This window comes from Barbus barbus (genome assembly GCF_936440315.1).
Source record: "Barbus barbus genome assembly, chromosome: 38".
NCBI lineage: Eukaryota > Metazoa > Chordata > Actinopteri > Cypriniformes > Cyprinidae > Barbus > Barbus barbus.
The window spans coordinates 27408404-27429632 of NC_136716.1; the positions used below are offsets into that span (position 1 = coordinate 27408404).

A 21229-nucleotide genomic window follows, 5' to 3' on the forward strand; every position below is an offset into this window, starting at 1 on the left:
ATTTTGTGTGTGTATGAATTATACTGAAGGGTCCAAAAGCCTGAGACCACTGACGTTTCTTAAAGCAAACGTTTCATATTTAAACTTTTTTTTTTTTTTTCAGTTCAAATTTTAAATTTGAAAAGAGTACAATATAAGATCAATGTAGACATTTGGACTCACTTTACATGCTGATGATGATTTGACTTCTAGATCTCCAGACTTACAGCTTATATCAATGGAAGACAAACTTATACTGAACTATGAAAAGGTTTAGTTAGCAATAGCTGGGTATGGTCTATGCAACGCAATTATATAAATACAAAATAATAATACTAATTTAAAAAAATCTGATACAGCTTTTTTTTTTGTCCAAGAAAATAAATAAAGCAAAATAAATTAAAATATTTAATATTAGTACACAATTGCATAAAATATTAAGAAACATTTTTTCACATGGATAAAACAAATTAAATAAACAAATATGCCACTGCAATATTATACGAACCCATTAAAGACATTATACTGCAAACAAACCTTACTGCATGTTGCTTTTCATGTAAATGCATCAGAAAAAAAAATAAAATAATATATATATATATATTAGTGCTGTCAAACGATTAATCGCATCCAAAATAAAAGTTTTTGTTTACATAATATATGTGTGTGCGCGGTGTATATTTATTATTTATATATAAATACAAACACATATACTATATATTTTGAAAATATTTACATGTATATATATTTATATTCTTATATTTTATATTATATATAAATATATTTAATATATAAACATAACATTTTTCTTAAATATATACATGCGTGTGTGTATTTATACATAATAAATATACACAGTATACACTCATATATTATGTAAACAAAAACTTTTATTTATCGTGATTAATCGTTTGATATATTTAATTATAATTTATATACAGTATATATATATATATACTTTTTTTGCAGCATAAGAGGGTACCATTGTATCAGACAAAAATAAATAAATAAACAAAACATTAAATAAACCCCAACTAAAAACAACCAGAATTTTCTCCTTTGCTTGGTTTGATTTTGATTTTATGATTATGATTAACTGTTGAAACAGTCGATAAACATGTCAACATTTATCTCTTCCAATAATCCTTCCAAAATACTTTTGTTTGGTGACTTTTAAAAATTAGGTTTTCTAAAGATAAAGCTGAAAATTATTCTCATTAAAACAACATTAATTCAGCCTGAGAATAGTGAAGCAAATGTAATTTTCAAAAGCATGCGGAGCGATATCTGACCTCAGAATCACAATCATATCCTGCAATAATAATAAAACAGAGAGAGTTCTGAACCTGCATGTTTTATTTGATCTGCACTGATGCTAAAAGTTCACCATATACAAGAAACAAATACAAATCATCACAATAAAACAAACATCTGAACCCCATCTCGCTTTCTGACAAACAAACACCTTCAGAAGAACAAACCGAATGAAAGAGAGACGGGAGGAGGACAGGACACTCATCTAAACCACACAAACCTACTGATCTCTGTATAAAAATACTAACACCAGCCAAACAGGAACGCAAATATGTGTTCTTATGCAACAAGATTTGGTGGGAGGTGAGATTTTCCTGAGTCATATAGTGAAATGAAGCCAAAACCAAAAGCTCGTTGAATATAAAACATGAAACGCCCTTCATCTGCTGGTACGAGAAAGAAGATGAACCGTATTTGAACTGTTCGTTGGTAGAGATCACAGTCAAACAAAACACACGAGAGAAAGATTTCGTTTTGGCTGAAGTCTGAGAGCTCTGGCCAATCAGAGCAGAGCACTGAGCTGTCAATCATCATGATGGATGGCTGAGTGGGCGTGGCTTCGGGCGTCACTATTGCCTGATGTTTTTTAAATGATTCACAGAGATGAGAAACGGAGGCAAGAAACACGTCAAACTAACAAACTCCATTCAGTGTGTTGTGTTTCTGTGGAGGAGACGCCAAAAACATCCACTTCCTCCGGAACGGTAAAAAGGAAAACAATATGATGCTGATGCTATTGCTCGCTCAGATGCTCTCTGCTCTCTCCGTGTTTGGAGGGCTGGCTTGGGGACGGTGTCTGGGAAGGGTGGGTCACCGGAACCAGACCCTCCAAACCCACTGCCAGTCCGGCCAGACCTGACGGGAACCTGCAGGAGAGGGCAAAGGTCACCATACAGACATGTGACATGCACTGAGATGTGATTAGCATGAGATAGAGTGGTGTGAAGATGTGACCCTGCAGCACAGAAGCAGTCATCAGTAGCACAGGTATATTTGTAGCAATAGATAACAATACATTGTATGGATCACAATTATAGCACTTCAACATGCTTTTATTTCTGTTAGTTTGCAAGGCAACATTTGTCGTTTTCCTTTACGTATTTAAGTTTTTCATCTAATATTTATTTTATTTCAACTTTATATAAATGAACAAAAAAGGTTTTTAATAATAACAACAACAAAAAAGGATGCTCGTTTATAGTAATTTGTGTAGAGTATGTTTCTGGCTTAAAGCCTGTAAAGATGTAGATCTTTATAGAGGAAGGTTTAGGAAACAGGAAACAGTTTATAGTGCTGTTATGAGAGCAGAAACATGAAACTAAACTAATCTCTTAAACTGAACGCTGAGGGAGGGTGTGGCCATCAGGGGTCAAAGGTCAAAGCAGCAGAAAGAGAGAGAGAGAGAGAGAGACAGACGTCTGACATTCTTTTACCTGCTCTCGCTTTAGGCATTGATTTTGTCGTGGGGGGCGGAGCCAGTCGTGATGGCCTGCAGGGATTGGTTGACTTGGCTGCGTGAGAGAAGCAGATGGGGCGGGGCTCAGAGTTAAACTCATGTCATGTGACTGTGTGGGGGCGGAGCTTACGGGGTCTTAAGTGCTAATTATTAAAGTCACTGGGATCGTGGTGAAACAATGAATGAAAATCAAGCGAATAATGAATGATGAGCTTGATCAACATTAAATATGAGTGTGGTCGTACCTGTAGGAGGCGCCGTTGAGCTCAGGATGAACCTGATGCTCCATCAGACCCCAGGAACCCGATGAGACGAAGAACTCCTTATTGACACAGTTCCTCAGACTGTCAGGAATCCGGCCTGAGACACACAGAGAGAGTGTTTTAATCACTCAGATCAGCTCGTTAATGACAGATGGTCGATTGATTGACGCGTGTACCTGTGATGGCTCTGCGAATCTCTGTAGCAGCCGCTTCTCTCATCTCCAGAGATGCCTGCTCGCTGTACCAGGCTGTGTGCGGCGTACAGATCAGGTTAGGAGCATCTTTCAGAGGACCCTGCGCAAAACTACACCCCACACACACACACACACACACACAACTGAGCATTGATATCATACTGTAAAAATCATCAAATCAGCGCATCAGTAATATTACAGGAATTGCCTTGGTGTCTTTCTGTCCATTACCACTGAAAATATTCTCTCATGTGATGAGTTTTGCAGTGGAATAATTTAGATGTTTTTGAATAAAGTCTCTTCTGCTCATCAAGGCTGCATTTATTTGATCAAAAATAGAGTGAAAATTGTGAAATATTATTACAATTTAAAATAGATGTTTTCCATGTGAATCTATGTTAAAATGTAATTTATTGCTGTGATCAAAGCTAAATTTTCAACTTTAAATTTTTTTTATTTAAAATAAAATAAAATAAAATATTAGATTAAAAACATAAACTTAAAAACATGAAATGAAAAATAGAAATGTTGCCACCAGGGCAACTAACTGAAACAAAATGTACTAAACATACTATAATTAATAATAAAATGAAAATAATATAAAAATAAATATTTAAAATATTTTTTAAATCTATTAAAAATGACAAAAGCCCATTAGAAAATTATAAACCTAAATTAAATTGAATTCCTATAAATATTTCATAAAAATATAAAACTTTCTATAAAAAATTAGAAATGATACAAATAAAATTTTAAATAAAATTTGACATCTAACTAAATTAAATAAGTTTACATTGAGACACTAAGATTACTAAAACTAAAAATAAAAATAAAGCTAAATATTAAAATATATAAAAAAAAGAGACAAAAGCCCACAAAGTTACTAAAACTTACAATAAATTAAGATGAAAACCAAAAATGTACAAAAAAGCTAATTAAAAATAGTAATACAATTATAATGGAGTATAAATAATACTAAAATTGCACTAGCATGGGGACAGAAACAGTCGTGACATAACTATGTAAATTATTCTTTACATGAAAAATCTCCACCTACATTTAATGACATAATTTACTTATAACCAAAATTCATCTTCTTTGAATAGCATTCCCACCTCAAAGGACAATTTAGATGTTCAAATAAGGTATTATTATACAGACAAGTCCATTTGAAAAAATAAAGTAAAATTTGTGCTTTTAATTTTCATGTTGAACAGACTGAATGTATTGAATGAATGAAATCTCAGATAAATGTCTTCACCTGAAGGGTTCTGTCTCGTGGACATCGAGAGCTGCTCCTCGTATCCGGCCCTCCTTTAGCGCTTGAGTCAGAGCCTTCTCATCCACCAGACCTCCTCGAGCCGTGTTCACCAGGAACGCACCCTGACGCATCTGACACACACACACACACCCGCACACACACACACGGGTGTAATGATGTTTCTCCAGAGGCAGCATCACTGGGATTCACTCTATAGAATCAGTTCATTCTGAGAGCTCGAAGTCAACAAGATTTGCACTGGAGGTCAAACATTTTGAATAATTAAGATTTTGAATGTTTTTTAAAGTCTCTTCTGCTCACCAAGACTGAAGAGCAGTAAATCAGTATATTATTATGATTTCTGAAGGATCATGTGACACTGAAGACTGGAGTAATGATGCTGAAAATACAGCTGCAGATCACAGAAATAAATTACATTTTAACAGATATTCTTATAGAAAACAGCTGTTTTAAATTACAATAATATGTCACTTTTTTACAGTATTTTTGACCTAATAAATGCAGCCTTGGTGAGCAGAAGAAACCTAAAAAATATTTAAAAATCGGAATCATTTCAAACTTTGACCGCCAGTGTAACTACACACACTGAGGCTGTGAAGTGTGTGCAGCTGTGTGTGGTGATAAAGACCTGTTTGATGGTGAAGTCGTTGATGAGGTGATGGTTGTGTTCGTTCAGATTGCAGTGCAGCGAGACACAGTCGCTCTGATAAAGCAGGTCCTGTAGTGTGTAGACGCGCTGGACCCCCAGCGAGCGCTCCAGACCATCCTGCAGGTACGGGTCGTAGAAGATCACGTTAAAGCCGAACACTTTGGCCCTGACGCCGACGGCTTGCCCCGAACGACCTGCCACACACACACACACACACACACACACCATGTCAACAATGGGAACAATTACAGTGATCCTTTAATACAGAAAAAAGCCATCATACTGACTGTAAATGAGATGTGTGAGAGGTCAAAGGTCATTCATGTGTCTCTCGTTAATATGTAAATAAGGAAATAATAATAATGACTTATATAATGTATATATACAATTTAATATATATAAAGTAAAATATATATATGTATATTATACTTATATAATATAACTACTGGGGTGCCTCAGGGCTCCGTTCTTGGACCATTTCTCTTCTCTGTCTACATGACATCACTAGGTTCTGTCATTCAGAAACATGGCTTTTCATATCACTGCTATGCTGATGACACTCAACTCTACCTCTCATTCCATCCTGATGATCCGACGATAGCTGCTCGCATCTCAGCGTGTCTAACAGACATTTCTTGCTTGGTGAAGGAGCATCACCTTCAACTCAATCTAACCAAGACAGAACTGCTTGTGGTTCCATGAAACCCATCGTTTCATCACAATTTCACCATCCAGTTAGTCACATCAACCATAACTCCTTCAAAAATAGCCAGAAACCTTGGAGTTGTGATTAATGATCGGCTGAATTTCTCAGACCACATTGCTAAAACTGTCCAGTCCTGCAGATTTGCTTTATTCAACATTTCGGAACATGCTTCACAACTTCTTCTTCAGGCTCTTGTTCTGTCCAGGCTGGACAACTGCAATGCTCTCTTGACAGGTTTTCCAGCCAGTTCTATCAAACCTTTACAATTAATCCAGAACGCGGCAGCAAGATTAATTTTTAATGAGCTGAAAAGAACACACATCACACCTCTGTTTATCAATTTGCACTGGCTACCAATAGCTGCTCGCATACAATTCAAGGCATCAATGTTTGTCTACAAAACCACCTCTGGCTCTGCACCCCTTCACCTAAATTTATTACTTCAGATTTATGTGCCTCTAGAAGCTTGCGTTCTACAAGTGAACATTGCTTTATTGTTCATCCCAAAGAGGCACAATATCACTTTTCATTTGTACATTAAATGTTCCCTCCTAGTGGAAAATCTATTTGTTTTCTTTTTATGTATTATACCATTAACAAAAAGCAAAAAAAGGCCTCTAACAGTAGCTTGCGCTATTCTTTTTTCTATTGTATGTATGTGTTTGAGAAAATAAATGCATGTCATTATTTTAGAAATAATTATATATATTTATTTACATTTATGCATTTAGCAGATGCTTTATCCAAAGCGACTTACAGTGCATTCAGGTTATACATTTTTTATCAGTAAGTGTGTTCCCTGGGAATTGAACCCACAACCTTTTGCGCTGCTAACGCAATGCTCTACCACCTGTGGCTCAGTGGTAGATATATATATATATATATATATACACGTTTTTACGCTTTTACGTTTGCCAAAAATATAACTTTTTTTTGTGCTGTCAAACAATTAATCACAATTAATCGCATCCAAAATAAAAGGTTTTGTTTACATAATATATGAGTGTATACTGTGTATATTTATTATGTATATATAAATACAAACACATGCATGTATTATATATTTAAGAAAACTATGTTAAGTTTATATATATTTTATATATAATATAAAATATAATAATATAAATATATAAATGTATATACATGTAAATATTTTCAAAAATATATACTGTATGTGTGTGAATTTATATATACATAATAAATATACACGGTACACATATATATATTATGTAAACTAAAACTTTTATTTTGTATGCGATTAATTGCGATTAATCGTTTGACAGCACTACTTTTTTTATACAAACCCGATTCCAAAAAAGTTGGGACACTGTACAAATTACGAATAAAAAAAGAAAGCAATAATTTACAAATCTCATATACTTATATGTTATTCACAATAGAATATAGATAACATATCAAATGTTGAAAGTGAGACATTTTGAAATGTCATGCCAAATATTGGCTCATTTTGGATTTCATGAGAGCTACACATTCCAAAAAAGTTGGGACAGGTAGCAATAAGAGGCCGGAAAAGTTAAATGTACATATAAGGAACAGCTGGAGGACCAATTTGCAACTTATTAGGTCAATTGGCAACATGATTGGGTATAAAAAGAGCCTCTCAGAGTGGCAGTGTCTCTCAGAAGTCAAGATGGCAAGAGGATCACCAATTCCCCCAATGCTGCGGCGAAAAATAGTGGAGCAATATCAGAAAGGAGTTTCTCAGAGAAAAATTGCAAAGAGTTTGGAGTTATCATCATCTACAGTGCATAATATCATCCAAAGATTCAGAGAATCTGGAACAATCTCTGTGCGTAAGGGTCAAGGCCGGAAAACCATACTGGATGCCCGTGATCTTCGGGCCCTTAGACGGCACTGCATCACATACAGGAATGCTACTGTAATGGAAATCACAACATGGGCTCAGGAATACTTCCAGAAAACATTGTCGGTGAACACAATCCACCGTGCCATTCGCCGTTGCCGGCTAAAACTCTATAGGTCAAAAAAGAAGCCATATCTAAACATGATCCAGAAGCGCAGGCGTTTTCTCTGGGCCAAGGCTTATTTAAAATGGACCGTGGCAAAGTGGAAAACTGTTCTGTGGTCAGACGAATCAAATTTTGAAGTTCTTTTTGGAAAATTGGGACGCCATGTCATCCAGACTAAAGAGGACAAGGACAACCCAAGTTGTTATCAGCGCTCAGTTCAGAAGCCTGCATCTCTGATGGTATGGGGTTGCATGAGTGCGTGTGGCATGGGCAGCTTACACATCTGGAAAGGCACCATCAGTTCTGAAAGGTATATCCAAGTTCTAGAACAACATATGCTCCCATCCAGACGTTGTCTCTTTCAGGGAAGACCTTGCATTTTCCAACATGACAATGTCAGACCACATACTGCATCAATTACAACATCATGGCTGCGTAGAAGGAGGATCCGGGTACTGAAATGGCCAGCCTGCAGTCCAGATCTTTCACCCATAGAAAACATTTGGCGCATCATAAAGAGGAAGATGCGACAAAGAAGACCTAAGACAGTTGAGCAACTAGAAGCCTGTATTAGACAAGAATGGGACAACATTCCTATTCCTAAACTTGAGCAACTTGTCTCCTCAGTCCCCAGACGTTTGCAGACTGTTATAAAAAGAAGAGGGGATGCCACACAGTGGTAAACATGGCCTTGTCCCAACTTTTTTGAGATGTGTTGATGCCATGAAATTTAAAATAAACAAATTTATCCCTTAAAATGATACATTTTCTCAGTTTAAACATTTGATATGTCATCTATGTTGTATTCTGAATAAAATATTGAAATTTGAAACTGCCACATCATTGCATTCTGTTTTTATTCACAATTTGTACAGTGTCCCAACTTTTTTGGAATCAGGTTTGTATGAAAATGAAAACAAACAAGCAAGCCCTCCCCAGATTTGAAAAGTAACGCAAAAGTAATGTAACATTACTTTCCATAAAACGTAACTAAGTTATGTAATTAGTTACTTTTTTAGGGAGTAACGCAATATTGTAATGCATTGCTTTTAAAAGTAACTTTCCCCAACACTGCTCGTAATGCTCCTGGTCTGAGCCTGTGGTCTCTCACCGAAGCCGATGAGTCCGAGTGTTTCTCCGCGGATGCGTGCGGCTCCGGACGCGACTTCACGGATCTGCTCCACGCTCTGAACACGCGTGCCTTCCCGCAGCGCCTGATACAGCCACGTGTTCCTGCGGTACAGATTTAACACGTGACACAGCGTGGAGTCGGCCGTCTCCTCCACCGCCGCCGACGGGATGTTACACACCGCGATCCCTGCACACAACACACACAACCTCAGAAACACTGACAAAACATCACAGAAATAGCAGCTTTGGGAAGGTTACTTTGGAAATGTAATAGGTTACAGATTACAAGTTATAAACCCTATAAACTAACTATTTCAATCACTTTATTAAAGTACTAGTACTTTATGATTACTTAAATTTCTAATCAATTTTTTCAACTGTTAATGTTTTTTAAATATTTAAAGCAGGCAGGGTTATTACTCAACACTGATTACAGTCAGACTTTCAGAATCCTTCATCACTTGAATTAAGATTATAATAATAATTTAATTTTAAAGCACAGCCACCACAAAATCAGACTTTAGCTCCTCTTTTTTACTTTAAGAGCATTCTGAGGTTAAATACAGATTCAAAATCATAACAAGATATAGTTTAATAGCTATGATACCGTTTTTGAAATCAAATCTTTGCAGCTATGACAGGAAACACTGGCATCTAACAATGCCTTGGGGAAAAAATAAAACATATACAGTACATTAATCCAAATTGGAAATAAAACAGTTATGGAATAAGCATGTGTCCTATTCTGAAATATTGGTATCTCATATTTTAGAGCAGTCAATGCAATTTGGGAAAGAAATCAATTCAATCTGTATGTGTATGATAATATTCAGATGTAACCCCTTTGGTAACCATTAACATTTTACATGACTGTAATTTAATTACAAATTTTTTTCTCAGTAGCTGTAACAGATTACACTTACATTTATTTTGTAATTAAATTCCGTAATTCCGTGACATGTAACTAGTTACTCCCCAACACTGAATATCAGAGGTCACTCTATATCTCCAATAATGTCTTAGTAAGATGAGATTGAAATGATCCAAACATACAATACAATGCAATGCAATGCTGATTGAGAGATGAAGAAATAAACGCTCCTCAGAAGATGTGAGATGTTTGGGAGGCTCGTGAAGATCATTCCTCCGCTGAGGAACAGTGAAAGTAAAGCTTCTGGAGACAAACGCTCCTCAAAAGATCCTGATGATCAGATTTGAGACGCACTGATTTTTCTAAAAAATGATTGATGGAGAATCAAGTAAAGCTGAGCTGCTTCAGTCCAGAAAGTGTTCATCTGGAGATATGACTGCAGTTATTCTGACGTTTACTTGATACAAATCAGTAAAGATCAGACAGCAGAAAGACACGAGAAGCATCTGTACAATTACACTAACAAAGCATTTACTGGATAAAAATCAGACGACAGAAAACATAGAGACTTTAGACATTTGTATCAAATATGATGCAGTATGCATAACTGTTAATTTGATTTGATTCTTAGTTAGTGTTGATGTTCATTACCCAGCTCTCCAGCCGCTTTAATGTCGATGTTGTCGTATCCGCTGCCGATGCGGATGATGATCCTGAGCGCTTTGAACTTCTCCAGATCTTCTCGTGTCAGTGTGATGGTATGATACATCAGAGCGCCGATCGCCTCGTTCAAAACCTGCAACACAAACACAAGCACAGCTCAGGCTTGTGTTCAGCCCGACAAAACGTTTATTAAACGGAAACGGTGGTGCGTTGAACACCCTGTTCTGATGACAGCTCTACAGGAAATTAAGTTTCCACAATATATTTATATATTGCAGAACCTTAATATGTTTAACTTATGGCAAAATAAGTGTGTGTGTGAGTGAGGGGAACAGGGTCACATCACAGCAGAATGTACAGCCCGTCAGAAGTCATAACACGTCAGCTGTCTTAACAAATACACACGAGCATCATCACTGTGTCTGTCACGCGACTCTGTTCCCTTTCAGGCTTCAACTGATGGTAAAACTAAGGACATTATTAACTGTCTTTATATTTATTTTGAAAGCTGAAGCTCACAATTATGGAAAGGGGCGTTACATTTCCGACGCGTGCTTGTGGTGTTCGGCCAATCACAATGCACTGTGTCAGCTGGCCAATCAGAGCAGACTGTGCTTGTCGGAAGGAGGGACTGTGCTTGTAGAAAACAACACGTTTGAGAGAGGAGGGACATAGAGGAACTACAATAATGTACAGTATTTGAAAAATAATGTGTTTTTTGATCATTAAAGCATGTCAATATATTCTGTTACACCAAATACACAAAATAATGATCTTAAAAAAGCATCATATGACCCCTTTAAGAAAAACGAATCAAATGACAAATACAGACTAAATTAAACTAAACTAAATTACTAAATATAAAACTGAACTAAAAATAAAAACTAAATGGACATCAAAATTACAAAAATGAAAAAATATTTAAACTGAAATATTTTTGACATTTTAAAAGCTAATAAAAATTACGAATACACAACATTACTAAAACTAAAACTGAAATAAAAAATAAAATCTATATACATGTTCTGCATGGCTTGTGTGTGTGTGTGTGTGTTTGTGTGAGTGCGTGTCTGTATGTGTGTGTGTGTGTGTGTGTTTGTGTGAGTGCGTGTCTGTATGTGTGTGTGTGTGTGTGTGTGTGAGTGTGTGAGTGTGTTTGTGTGAGTGCGTGTCTGTGTGTGTGAGTGTTTGTGTGAGTGTGTTTGTGTGAGTGCGTGTCTGTGTGTGTGTGAGTGTGAATGTGTTTGTGTGAGTGCGTATCTGTGTGTGTGTGTGAGTGTGAATGTGTTTGTGTGAGTGCGTATCTGTGTGTGTGTGTGTGTGTGTGTGTGTGTGTGTGTGAATGTGTTTGTGTGAGTGCGTATCTGTGTGTGTGTGTGTGTGTGTGTGTGTGAGTGTGAATGTGTTTGTGTGAGTGCGTGTGTGTGAGTGTTTGTGTGAGTGTGTTTGTGTGAGTGCGTGTCTGTGTGTGTGAGTGTTTGTGTGAGTGTGTTTGTGTGAGTGCGTGTCTGTGTGTGTGAGTGTTTGTGTGAGTGTGTTTGTGTGAGTGCGTGTCTGTGTGTGTGTGAGTGTGAATGTGTTTGTGTGAGTGCGTATCTGTGTGTGTGTGTGAGTGTGAATGTGTTTGTGTGAGTGCGTATCTGTGTGTGTGTGTGTGTGAGTGTGAATGTGTTTGTGTGAGTGCGTATCTGTGTGTGTGTGTGTGTGTGTGTGTGTGAGTGTGAATGTGTTTGTGTGAGTGCGTATCTGTGTGTGTGTGTGTGAGTGTGAATGTGTTTGTGTGAGTGCGTATCTGTGTGTGTGTGTGTGTGTGTGAGTGTGAGTGTGAGTGTGTTTGTGTGAGTGCGTGTCTGTGTGTGTGTGTGTGTGTGTGTGAGTGTGAATGTGTTTGTGTGAGTGCGTATCTGTGTGTGTGTGTGTGTGAGTGTGAGTGTGAGTGTGTTTGTGTGAGTGCGTGTCTGTGTGTGTGTGTGTGTGAGTGTGAATGTGTTTGTGTGAGTGCGTATCTGTGTGTGTGTGCTGTGTGTCTGTGTGAGTTCACCTTCTCGTGGATCTCCTGTGTGGACTGTGCGTCACAGAAGGCCACGGTTGCCAGATCTTTGAGGATGGGCATCTCCACCGTACAGTCCCGTCCGTCCAGCAGAGCCACCAGAGGACGAGGATGCATCGGGCCGTTCACGATCTGAGGCCTGATACCTGCACACACACACACACACACACACACACACACAGAGGATAACTTCAGTGCTTTGATTCATCAAGAATATAATGATTGCATAATATAAATTATTTAATGTTTTCAATGGCAAATATGAAACATTCAGAGTTTTATAAAAGTCTCCTTTTGTTTTGTTTTTTATTTTTTATTCGCACAAACACACATGCACACAGCCTCCAAAAGCACTTAAGGAGATTTCAGAGCATCTGATTTCAACCCAGTGACATCATACAGGAAGTTCAGATTAAGACGAGGGAGAACGAGCCAATCAGAGTCTGAAAACAAAATAGCACAGATAACAGTAGATACAGTACGAGCAGTATGTTAGTATGCTGTTCCAAACACAGTGTTTATCTGTCTGTTTGGAGAACTGTTACTACATTTCTGTGCCACCCTGGGAAAAAAGCATCTGTCAGGAACATGTGATTGTTATTACAGCAATTTTCCAGAACATTGTGAATCACATAAATTCTGATTTGAAACAATAAAGCAGATGAAAAAATCATTAAAAACTGTGTACACTTGAATGAACTATCATAACGAAGCACTGTGAATGGCATAATTGATCAACATTTAAACAGTTTTTGCCCTCATATCAAATGTTTTTCCATTAAAATACATTTTTATGACCTTACATGAATTCTCTTGACCAAAATCATCACTGAATTTGATTTCACTATAACAAGACAGCGTAGAAGTAAGCTAGATGTACAGTGTTGCCCAAAACCCATGATTAAGAAGCAATCTTTCAACAGACCGAACATCTTTATTCAATAATACAATAAATGTCAGTAATTCTTATTTTTAAGTATTTGTTGTGTTCATTGGAACATGTGTTTGTCAATTTTAAACAAAAATGATATATAATAACTGCAGTGAATGTAAAAACAACAACACAAAACATATCAGGGCTGTCTGTAACAGTATGAACTAAAGAGGTTTTAGTTTTTTCATCGCTCGCACTGGGTCTATACGTAATATTTATACATTATTTATCTGAATGGGTGATATGAATGGGATTTACTTCAAGAGCTAAGAATGCAATATGAGTCTGATGAACAATTAATCTGTAAATGACTCTGGATGTGAAGGGAACATTACATCTTCAGAACAGATTGCAGACGGTTTGATCCAGAACCTGTTGATTCAGGAATGATCCAGATATGAGAAAAACAGTGTTTTAAACCCTAAAAGCATTAGTCTGAACATCAGCCATCAGATAAGCACATCTGTATCTGCTCAAACACAGGATCTTTCCCTCATTTGGACTGAATCAGCTGGTGTGTTTGGTGATTTTTAGAGAATCTATGAAGTCAGTTCTGCTCAATTCACACAGAATCACATGAATTATCAACATGATTCACTCAATAACAACAAACACACACAATACTGACCGTCTTCATCTACTGATTCAGCATTACTACAAACTAGTCAAATTTTCTGATTATAACGTGTGTTTGTGCATCTTTATTTACAATAAATTACACATGATTTGAACTTGATATATCTCTGATGAATGACATTCAGACATTGAATACTTTTGGGGGTCACTGTATAATAGACAAGAAAAACAGATGAGGAGAGACGCTAAAAACTCATGATTAAAAAATAAAAATAAAAACAAAAGAGTAAAGGAGGGTGACACACAGTTGGTGCAGATATTCAATATCCAGGAGTCGTTCCATTTACAACACATGAATTATTCACGCCGACCTCCATCCAGAGACACAGACAAGCTTCATATATCCAAACTCAACACTGACGGCATTACAAACATCTAAATGCTGCTCAAATCATCATTAAACACCACTGAACATGTTTATTTAGAAGCATGATGCAGATGAATGTCTTTGACTGAAAAAACTCAAACTCGGCCTGATCTGACCTGGAAAGCAAGCGATATAAACTCACATCTCACTGAGGAACCTCGTGGGATCTATACTTAAGATTACATAACCACACACACATACGTCTTTAATCACTTCTGTCTTTCTACAGGACACATACTGAAAACACGAACTGACTCATCCCGCTGCACACATAAGCTAATTAACCCTTCCATACATGTCTTCACTACCCAAAATGCACCGCAGCCACAGGTGTTCTGGGCGTAAGCAGGTTCAGATGATCCTCCAGCGGGTCACGTGTCTCTCTCTCTCACACACACACACACACACACACACACACACACACGTGTCACTGACCTGCGGCAAGCTCCATCCGGTCAGATTGGTCGGTGTGTGTTTGCCAATGAGCAGTGGACTCTGCTCTGTTTAACGACACTGTTAATAAAGTACTTATGAAACCAACCAACTGAGAGAGTTTAAGACTACCGGCAGCCAGAGCACCGCCCTCTCAACAAACACACACACACAAATACACACAGATACACACTCACACTCGCTCACTCTCACGTACACACACGCACACTTCAGGGGGCAGTCGTGGCCTAATGGTTAGAGAGTTGGACTTGTAACCCGAAGGTCGTGGATTCGAGTCCCCGGCCGGCAGGGATTGTAGGTGGGGGGAGTGAATGTCCAGCGCTCTCTCCACCCTCAATACCACGACTGAGGTGCCCTTGAGCAAGACACCGAACCCCCAACTGCTCCCCGGGCGCCGCAGCATAAATGCTGCCCACTGCTCCGGGTGTGTGTTCACGGTGTGTGTGTGTTAAAGAAAGATGGCAGGAGAGGAATTAAGGAAGAAACAAAGAACGCGTTCATAGTGAAGTATTATTCTTCTGATAAAACTCACTGACTTTAATTTAATGCTGCAAGTTGAATCAACATATTAACATTGCAATGTTGTCTTTTACAATGTCTTTCAGTAGACGTGTAAGCATTTTGTTAGCCTTTTTACATCCGTTTAGCATTTAACATTGTTGCAACCTTTTTTCAACATTGAAACAACATTATTTCAACCATATTTCAATGTTGAAAGTCAGTCACGTGTCAGCTGTAACAGAACTCATCTGCCACCAGCCTCCTGAACACCAACCTTCAGCCTGACAAACTGTCCTCGTGTGCATTTACTGTAACACACAGAAGAACCTCAAACAGCCTTCATGAACCATCAGCGGTTTGGTGAACTAGCCTGAACAGTCTCCACCGTTTCACTTGTAAAATCTTGCCAAAAACCTAAAAACCAGTCGAGAGACTCTAACGTGTTCTCAGAGGACTGTCTTTGCATATCCTATTAACCCTAATGAGATTTTAGGCTCTAAGACTCTGATTAGGCCTGCAGTGAGGTACAGTGCTCAGCTCGAACAAACACTGTTAACTGAACAGAGAGAGAAAACACTGCGAGTCTTGTAGATTAATCATGGGACAGTAATCATGGACCCAAAAGGGCTGAATGTCAGCAAGAAAATGCCGGTTTAAAATTGCTTGTAAAGAATTATAAATTCAATATTACTCTGAACTTATGGCAGTGACACTGTTCTTCTTCAAATTTTAACACACACAAATGCAGGTCTGAAAACACATTCATGCACACGCAGTGAGCAATGCACTCACGTTCAAGGTCAGCAAAAAACATCCTATATTCCTTAAGCTGCTGCAAAGAATTTCTTAAATGTTTATGAAGCCGAGTCTATTCAAGTCATTTGGGAAGTTCAGCTAGGATCACAAACGCTGAATCGCACTAGAGGGGTTTATATATATAGTCTCCTAATCTAAAAACAGAGCATTTAGCTAAATCTGCTTTGCACGTCCAAATATGTTAGCAAAAATATATTCAGAAAGTATCCAATTAAGAATTACTAAAAAACAGTCTGAATATTTATGCTGAGTAATGATTAATCATGATTAATCACATCCAAAATAAAAGTTTTTGTGTACATAATATATGTGTGTGTACTGTGCATATTTATTATGTATAGCTATATGCTTATTATTATGTATATATACATGCATGTATATATTTAAGAAAAATATGTTATGTTTATATATTAAATATATTTAAACATAATAAAAATATGAATATAAATATATACATGTAAATATTTTCAAAATATATACTATATGTGTGTGTCTTTATATATGCATGATAAATATACACAGTACACACATACATATTATGTGAGAGCAAGGACAACAAAACCTTGTTGTCATTTTTTATTATTGAGATGTATGCATCATCTGAAAGCTGAAAATAAATAATCTTTCCATTGATGTATGGTTTGTTATGATAGGACAATATTTGGCTGAGATACAACTATTTGAAAATCTGGAATCTGAGGGAGCAAAAAAATCTAAATATTGAGAAAATCTCCTTTAAAGTTGTTCAAATGAAGTTCTTAGCAATGCATATTACTAATCAAAAATGAAGTTTTGATATATTTACGGTAGAAAATTTACAAAATATCTTCATGGAACATGATCTTTACTTAATATCCTTTTGGCATAAAAGAAAAATGTATAATTTTGATCCATACAATGTATTGTTGGCTATTGCTACAAATATACCTGTGCTACTGATGACTGCTTTTGTGACACACATACACAAAAACTTTTATTTTAGATGTGATTAATCACGATTAATCGTTTCCCAGCACTAATCCATATTACTAAAAACAAGGAACACCTAGAGCATATTTGAAGCAGAAGCAAAGAATAAACAACGCCTAAACATCTAAAAGTACAGACCCAAAACTAGGTAAAGGTAAATCTAGTCAAGAGAGATGTAGGGACAGCCAGAAAAGACAGAAATAAGGTTGTTACTTGTATCAGGTGAAGCCATGGTGGATACAATGACCGGAGGTCCGGTTCTGCGAGTTTGCTTGTTGTTAGGATTAAGAGTCTGAGACTGGAGGGCTGAAGATGCCGGAAGCATGGCACTCTCCACCGGCGCTACTCCCTTGCGCAGTAACTGAGGGCTGTGATGAGGGCTATGAGAAGGAGAGAGAGGAGGAAGGTTTGGAGGGCGCTTCATCAGCTCTATAGGGCTGTACGTACTGGAGAAGGTCTTGGGTGCCATTCCTGGAGTAGTCGGAGGTTGTTGTTGAGCAGGCAGGGCAGACATGGCCAGGCCGGTGTGGGCGTTGTACAAAGGTCGTGTTTGAGTGCCGTAGACCCCCGGACTGACCGGAAGACCTCCGACCGAGCGAACCCCTGGATATGTTGTGGTTTCGAGGAGATGCTGAGATGGAGCGCTGCTCGGCCGGCGACCGAGAAACTCTCCCATTCTAGGAGAGACGGATTGCAGGGCGCTGGGAGGCTGTTGAATGAGGTTTCCATCCATGCCGAGTCCCTGAGGCTGCATGTAGAGATCATTGCGATGGCTGAAGCTGTTAGAACGACCTCGCATAACTGCAGCACCAGTTGCTCCCGTCTTGCAATTGAGAACCACTCGAGAAAGCACTCGTGTTTGGCCCAAATTGGGAGCGACAGAGCGGACGTCGTGGTCTTCCATCATAGCAAGCATGGAGGTAGAATCGAACCCTTGCTGTAGGAGAAGAGTTATGGTGCTTTCCGACAGACCCTCGGAACGCAGGAGAGCTAGAAAACTGGGATCCACGGTTCTCTTGGGGTCGACGGTGACTCCCCCCGGAGGGTGATGGGTGGCGCCCGGATCGTAAGCAGGGTCGTAAGGCATCCTTTGAGTTGATACAGAGCCGTATGCAGGGTTCCCTCGAGTCCCATCCATGATTGGAGCTGTAGGGTCCACTACTATGCAGGTGGATCCAGAGTCCAGCGGAAGGCCGTTGACGTCGGTGTATGCAGAGTGTTCTGCCGGAAATCTGGATTCGATGCCGAAGCAAGCCGGTGAAGCAGCTCTACTGTGAATACGCTGGCTGTCTGGGATCATCTTGATGGCTAGAGAATCCCTGTACAAGCGGCTGATCTCATGAGCCGAGGGAGGAGGAGGAGGAAGAGCTCCGTGCGTAGGACCAGGTGTAGTTGCTCTGGCTTGCCCTTGATCCCAAGCGGTCCTGACCCCTCCTGTGGCCAGGCCATAATGCGAGCCTGATCTGCTCAGCATGTGCTGGTTTCCTTTATAAAAGCCCTGCAGATCTTCCGGTGGCTGGGCCGATAGAGCAATATCAAAAGGGTAGTAATCCGGAGGAGGAACGGTGCCACGGACAGCCATGAAGATGCTGCAGAGATTGCTGTTTGTTTCAGTGTTAGCAACCCATTAGCCGACAAACAGAGGAGTCCTTGCAAATGCTCGTATACACTACAGAATGAAAACCTAATGTTTAGTGAATGCATGCACGGGTGAGGAAAGAAGAGAGGACGGTTGTGAGGAGGGGAAAAAGCAGGTGTTTGATTTCACTTCTCATGTTTCCCTACGAAGGTGTGCGAGGGAGGTAACATTTCACCTGATCTCTAGCCGACATTTCTTTTTTGCATCACTTGAGGTCATACTATCATGTGACTGGCAGGTAAACCCTGAATTATTTAGCTTTGGAAACATAAGCAAGTCAGACAGAAGAAGAATAGGGCAACATGACATCTCAGTAACACAAACTTACCAACTTAACAGCAAGGAAACACTTTACATCTGTACACGAGCAGGATTCTGGATGCTCTCAGCCATCAGGTTTTGATTTGGGAGGGAAAGATGTACAAAAAAGGCAAAACAGAAGGACAACGCATTGGCAAAGGGCTCATGCTAATCTAAAGGGGTTTATCCTTCCCTACTGGCCCCACTACAGCACCGAGAGATTAGTCCAAATAAAACCAAGTTAATACCACTGTCCCCTATGACAAACACTCAAACCGTCATCTCAAACTGTGTCCCAACGTCTGCCAAACATGAAGGGACTGATTTCTCAAGATCCCAATACAGCTCTATAGTGCATATTTAGTTCAGTGTCCTACACCGTGTTAGGATGCAGTCAACCGGTGTTAATCCTCACACAGATCTGGGCAGAACGCGTTAATGCTGAACACGTCACTTACAAAGATTCACAAATAATGTGGACAGTTTGGGCTATTTGCTTTATATTCATGCTATACATATGTCACTTCAGGGTTAATTAATTTCAAGTGGTGCAAAAAAGTTGCTTTTTTTTTTTAACAATGACCTCTATGCATTGGTATCACAAAACCAAAGGAAGTTTTATTTTACTATAACCCATCTTCGTTTGGGTTATACAGATGTTTAAACAAACCTCAAATTAAAAGTGATAAAGCAACCACATTTGATCTACATAACAAGATTAGGGTTCGAAAAGACAGTTTAATAAAAATGTGATAAGCTTACACATTCTATATTAAAGGCTAAATTACTCCTGCTTAGCATCTACAGTAACTAGTGAGCTATATTACTCTGAGGAAGAATTGTTTATTCCAATTATAATTAATAAATGTAACTATATATTGACAATTTGTGTCTATTTTCATCATAGTTTGTGTGTTATCTTCCTAAAGGTTCTTCTAAGGCACAGTGTGAAGTGTAAAATATCTTAATGCTCAATGACAGAGAAGTAGTCAAACGCTGACGGCAAACAAGACTCTTTCTTAGAGTCTAACAGCTGCCCTGTAGTTCATTTCTCACTGCGTATCAACTCTGTGTCCACTGTAAGAACATTTACACACACTGACGGGTCAGTGTCACGATAAATAGTTCACAATCCTTCCAGAGTCTGGAAATATCTGCAAGAACGGCCCAACAAGCATAAACATATCTGACAGCAGCTCCCTGAAAATAGAGCCGACCCTTCTTTTAAGGCAAAGCCTTAAAATAAACCCAGCAGACCAAAAGCAAGGCAAAAACACGTCTCCAGTGATGCGGTATTATCATAATCACATTACCACAGAAGCAAAAGAAGAATTTTATACAAACATTATACAAATAGATTGAACAATAACATGTACGTGATATTAAATCATTCAAAACATGCATGCACTTTTTATTCTTAGAATCAGAATTCTTCATTGTTAACAGCATTTACTAAGAATTTCCTTAGCAATCACAAGATGGACAACAAACAAGAAATCCCTTAGAATTACACAGACGGAGGGAGATATCTAAAGACAAGAACTCCTTATGTTACTTTAGTGCAAGTTAAGAAAACCCAACCTGATCTCATGAGAATATGTAACTATTTTATGATGTGGCAAATTTGTATGAATTTATGCAACGCGATTCTTACAGAAACGTTTTTAGAAAATAGAAACGATTTTTACGAGCAGACGGAAGGAAAATGTACAAATAAGTTACGAATTCATACAAATTAGTCATCATAATTTAAAATAGTTACAAATTGCCATGAGAATGTGTTGGAAAACCCTAAGATAGATTTAGAGTTTGGCCTCTTTTAATGTGGACCAGTAAACAACCAACCAGCTAATGTTTTTCGAAAGTTATGTAAGTGTTAGCAGAGATGTGAGGCATTTTCCATTTTGTGTGCAATTCTTGGATTTGTGTGTAAAGTTTTGAAAAAAGAGGCGCAGTTTTGAAAATGTGTGAAAGCAGCTGAAAGTTGAAAGCTGAAAGTGGTGCTGAGCATTTTAACACTCTAACAAGAGTCTGGAGAGGAAAACACATGTTAGTAATTGACAGC

At 38.3% G+C, this 21229-nt stretch overlaps 1 protein-coding gene across 2 annotated transcripts; it reads right to left on the reverse strand.

Moving 5' to 3' along the window:
• Positions 1-1314: 1314 nt before the first annotated feature.
• LOC306857309 (C-terminal-binding protein 1-like) lies at positions 1315-19328 on the reverse strand. 2 transcript variants are annotated; one of them, XM_079397198.1, is made up of 10 exons: positions 17673-19328; positions 12541-12695; positions 10488-10632; positions 8946-9152; positions 5117-5331; positions 4468-4598; positions 3189-3316; positions 2995-3109; positions 2727-2804; positions 1315-2159 (listed from the first exon to the last, which is right to left on the reverse strand). In XM_079397198.1, exons 1-9 carry the CDS (start codon positions 18805-18807, stop codon positions 2738-2740), a joined length of 2298 nt encoding a protein of 765 aa, XP_079253324.1. In that variant the 5' UTR covers positions 18808-19328; the 3' UTR covers positions 1315-2159; positions 2727-2737. The 2 variants fall into 2 exon arrangements, with proteins under 2 accessions (XP_079253324.1, XP_079253323.1); XM_079397197.1 differs by having other exon boundaries at positions 17439-19328.
• Between the last annotated feature and the right edge of the window lie 1901 nt (positions 19329-21229).

Coding starts and splice junctions, on each gene's coding strand:
- LOC306857309 (XM_079397197.1), bottom strand. CDS start 18,807: ATGGCTGTCCGTGGCACCGTTCCTCCTCCGGATTACTACCCTTTTGAT. Junction 9,153..10,487: donor TAAAGCGGCTGGAGAGCTGG/GTAATGAACATC, acceptor TGTTGTGTGCAG/GGATCGCGGTGTGTAACATC. Junction 2,805..2,994: donor CTCAACGGCGCCTCCTACAG/GTACGACCACAC, acceptor TCTCTCACGCAG/CCAAGTCAACCAATCCCTGC.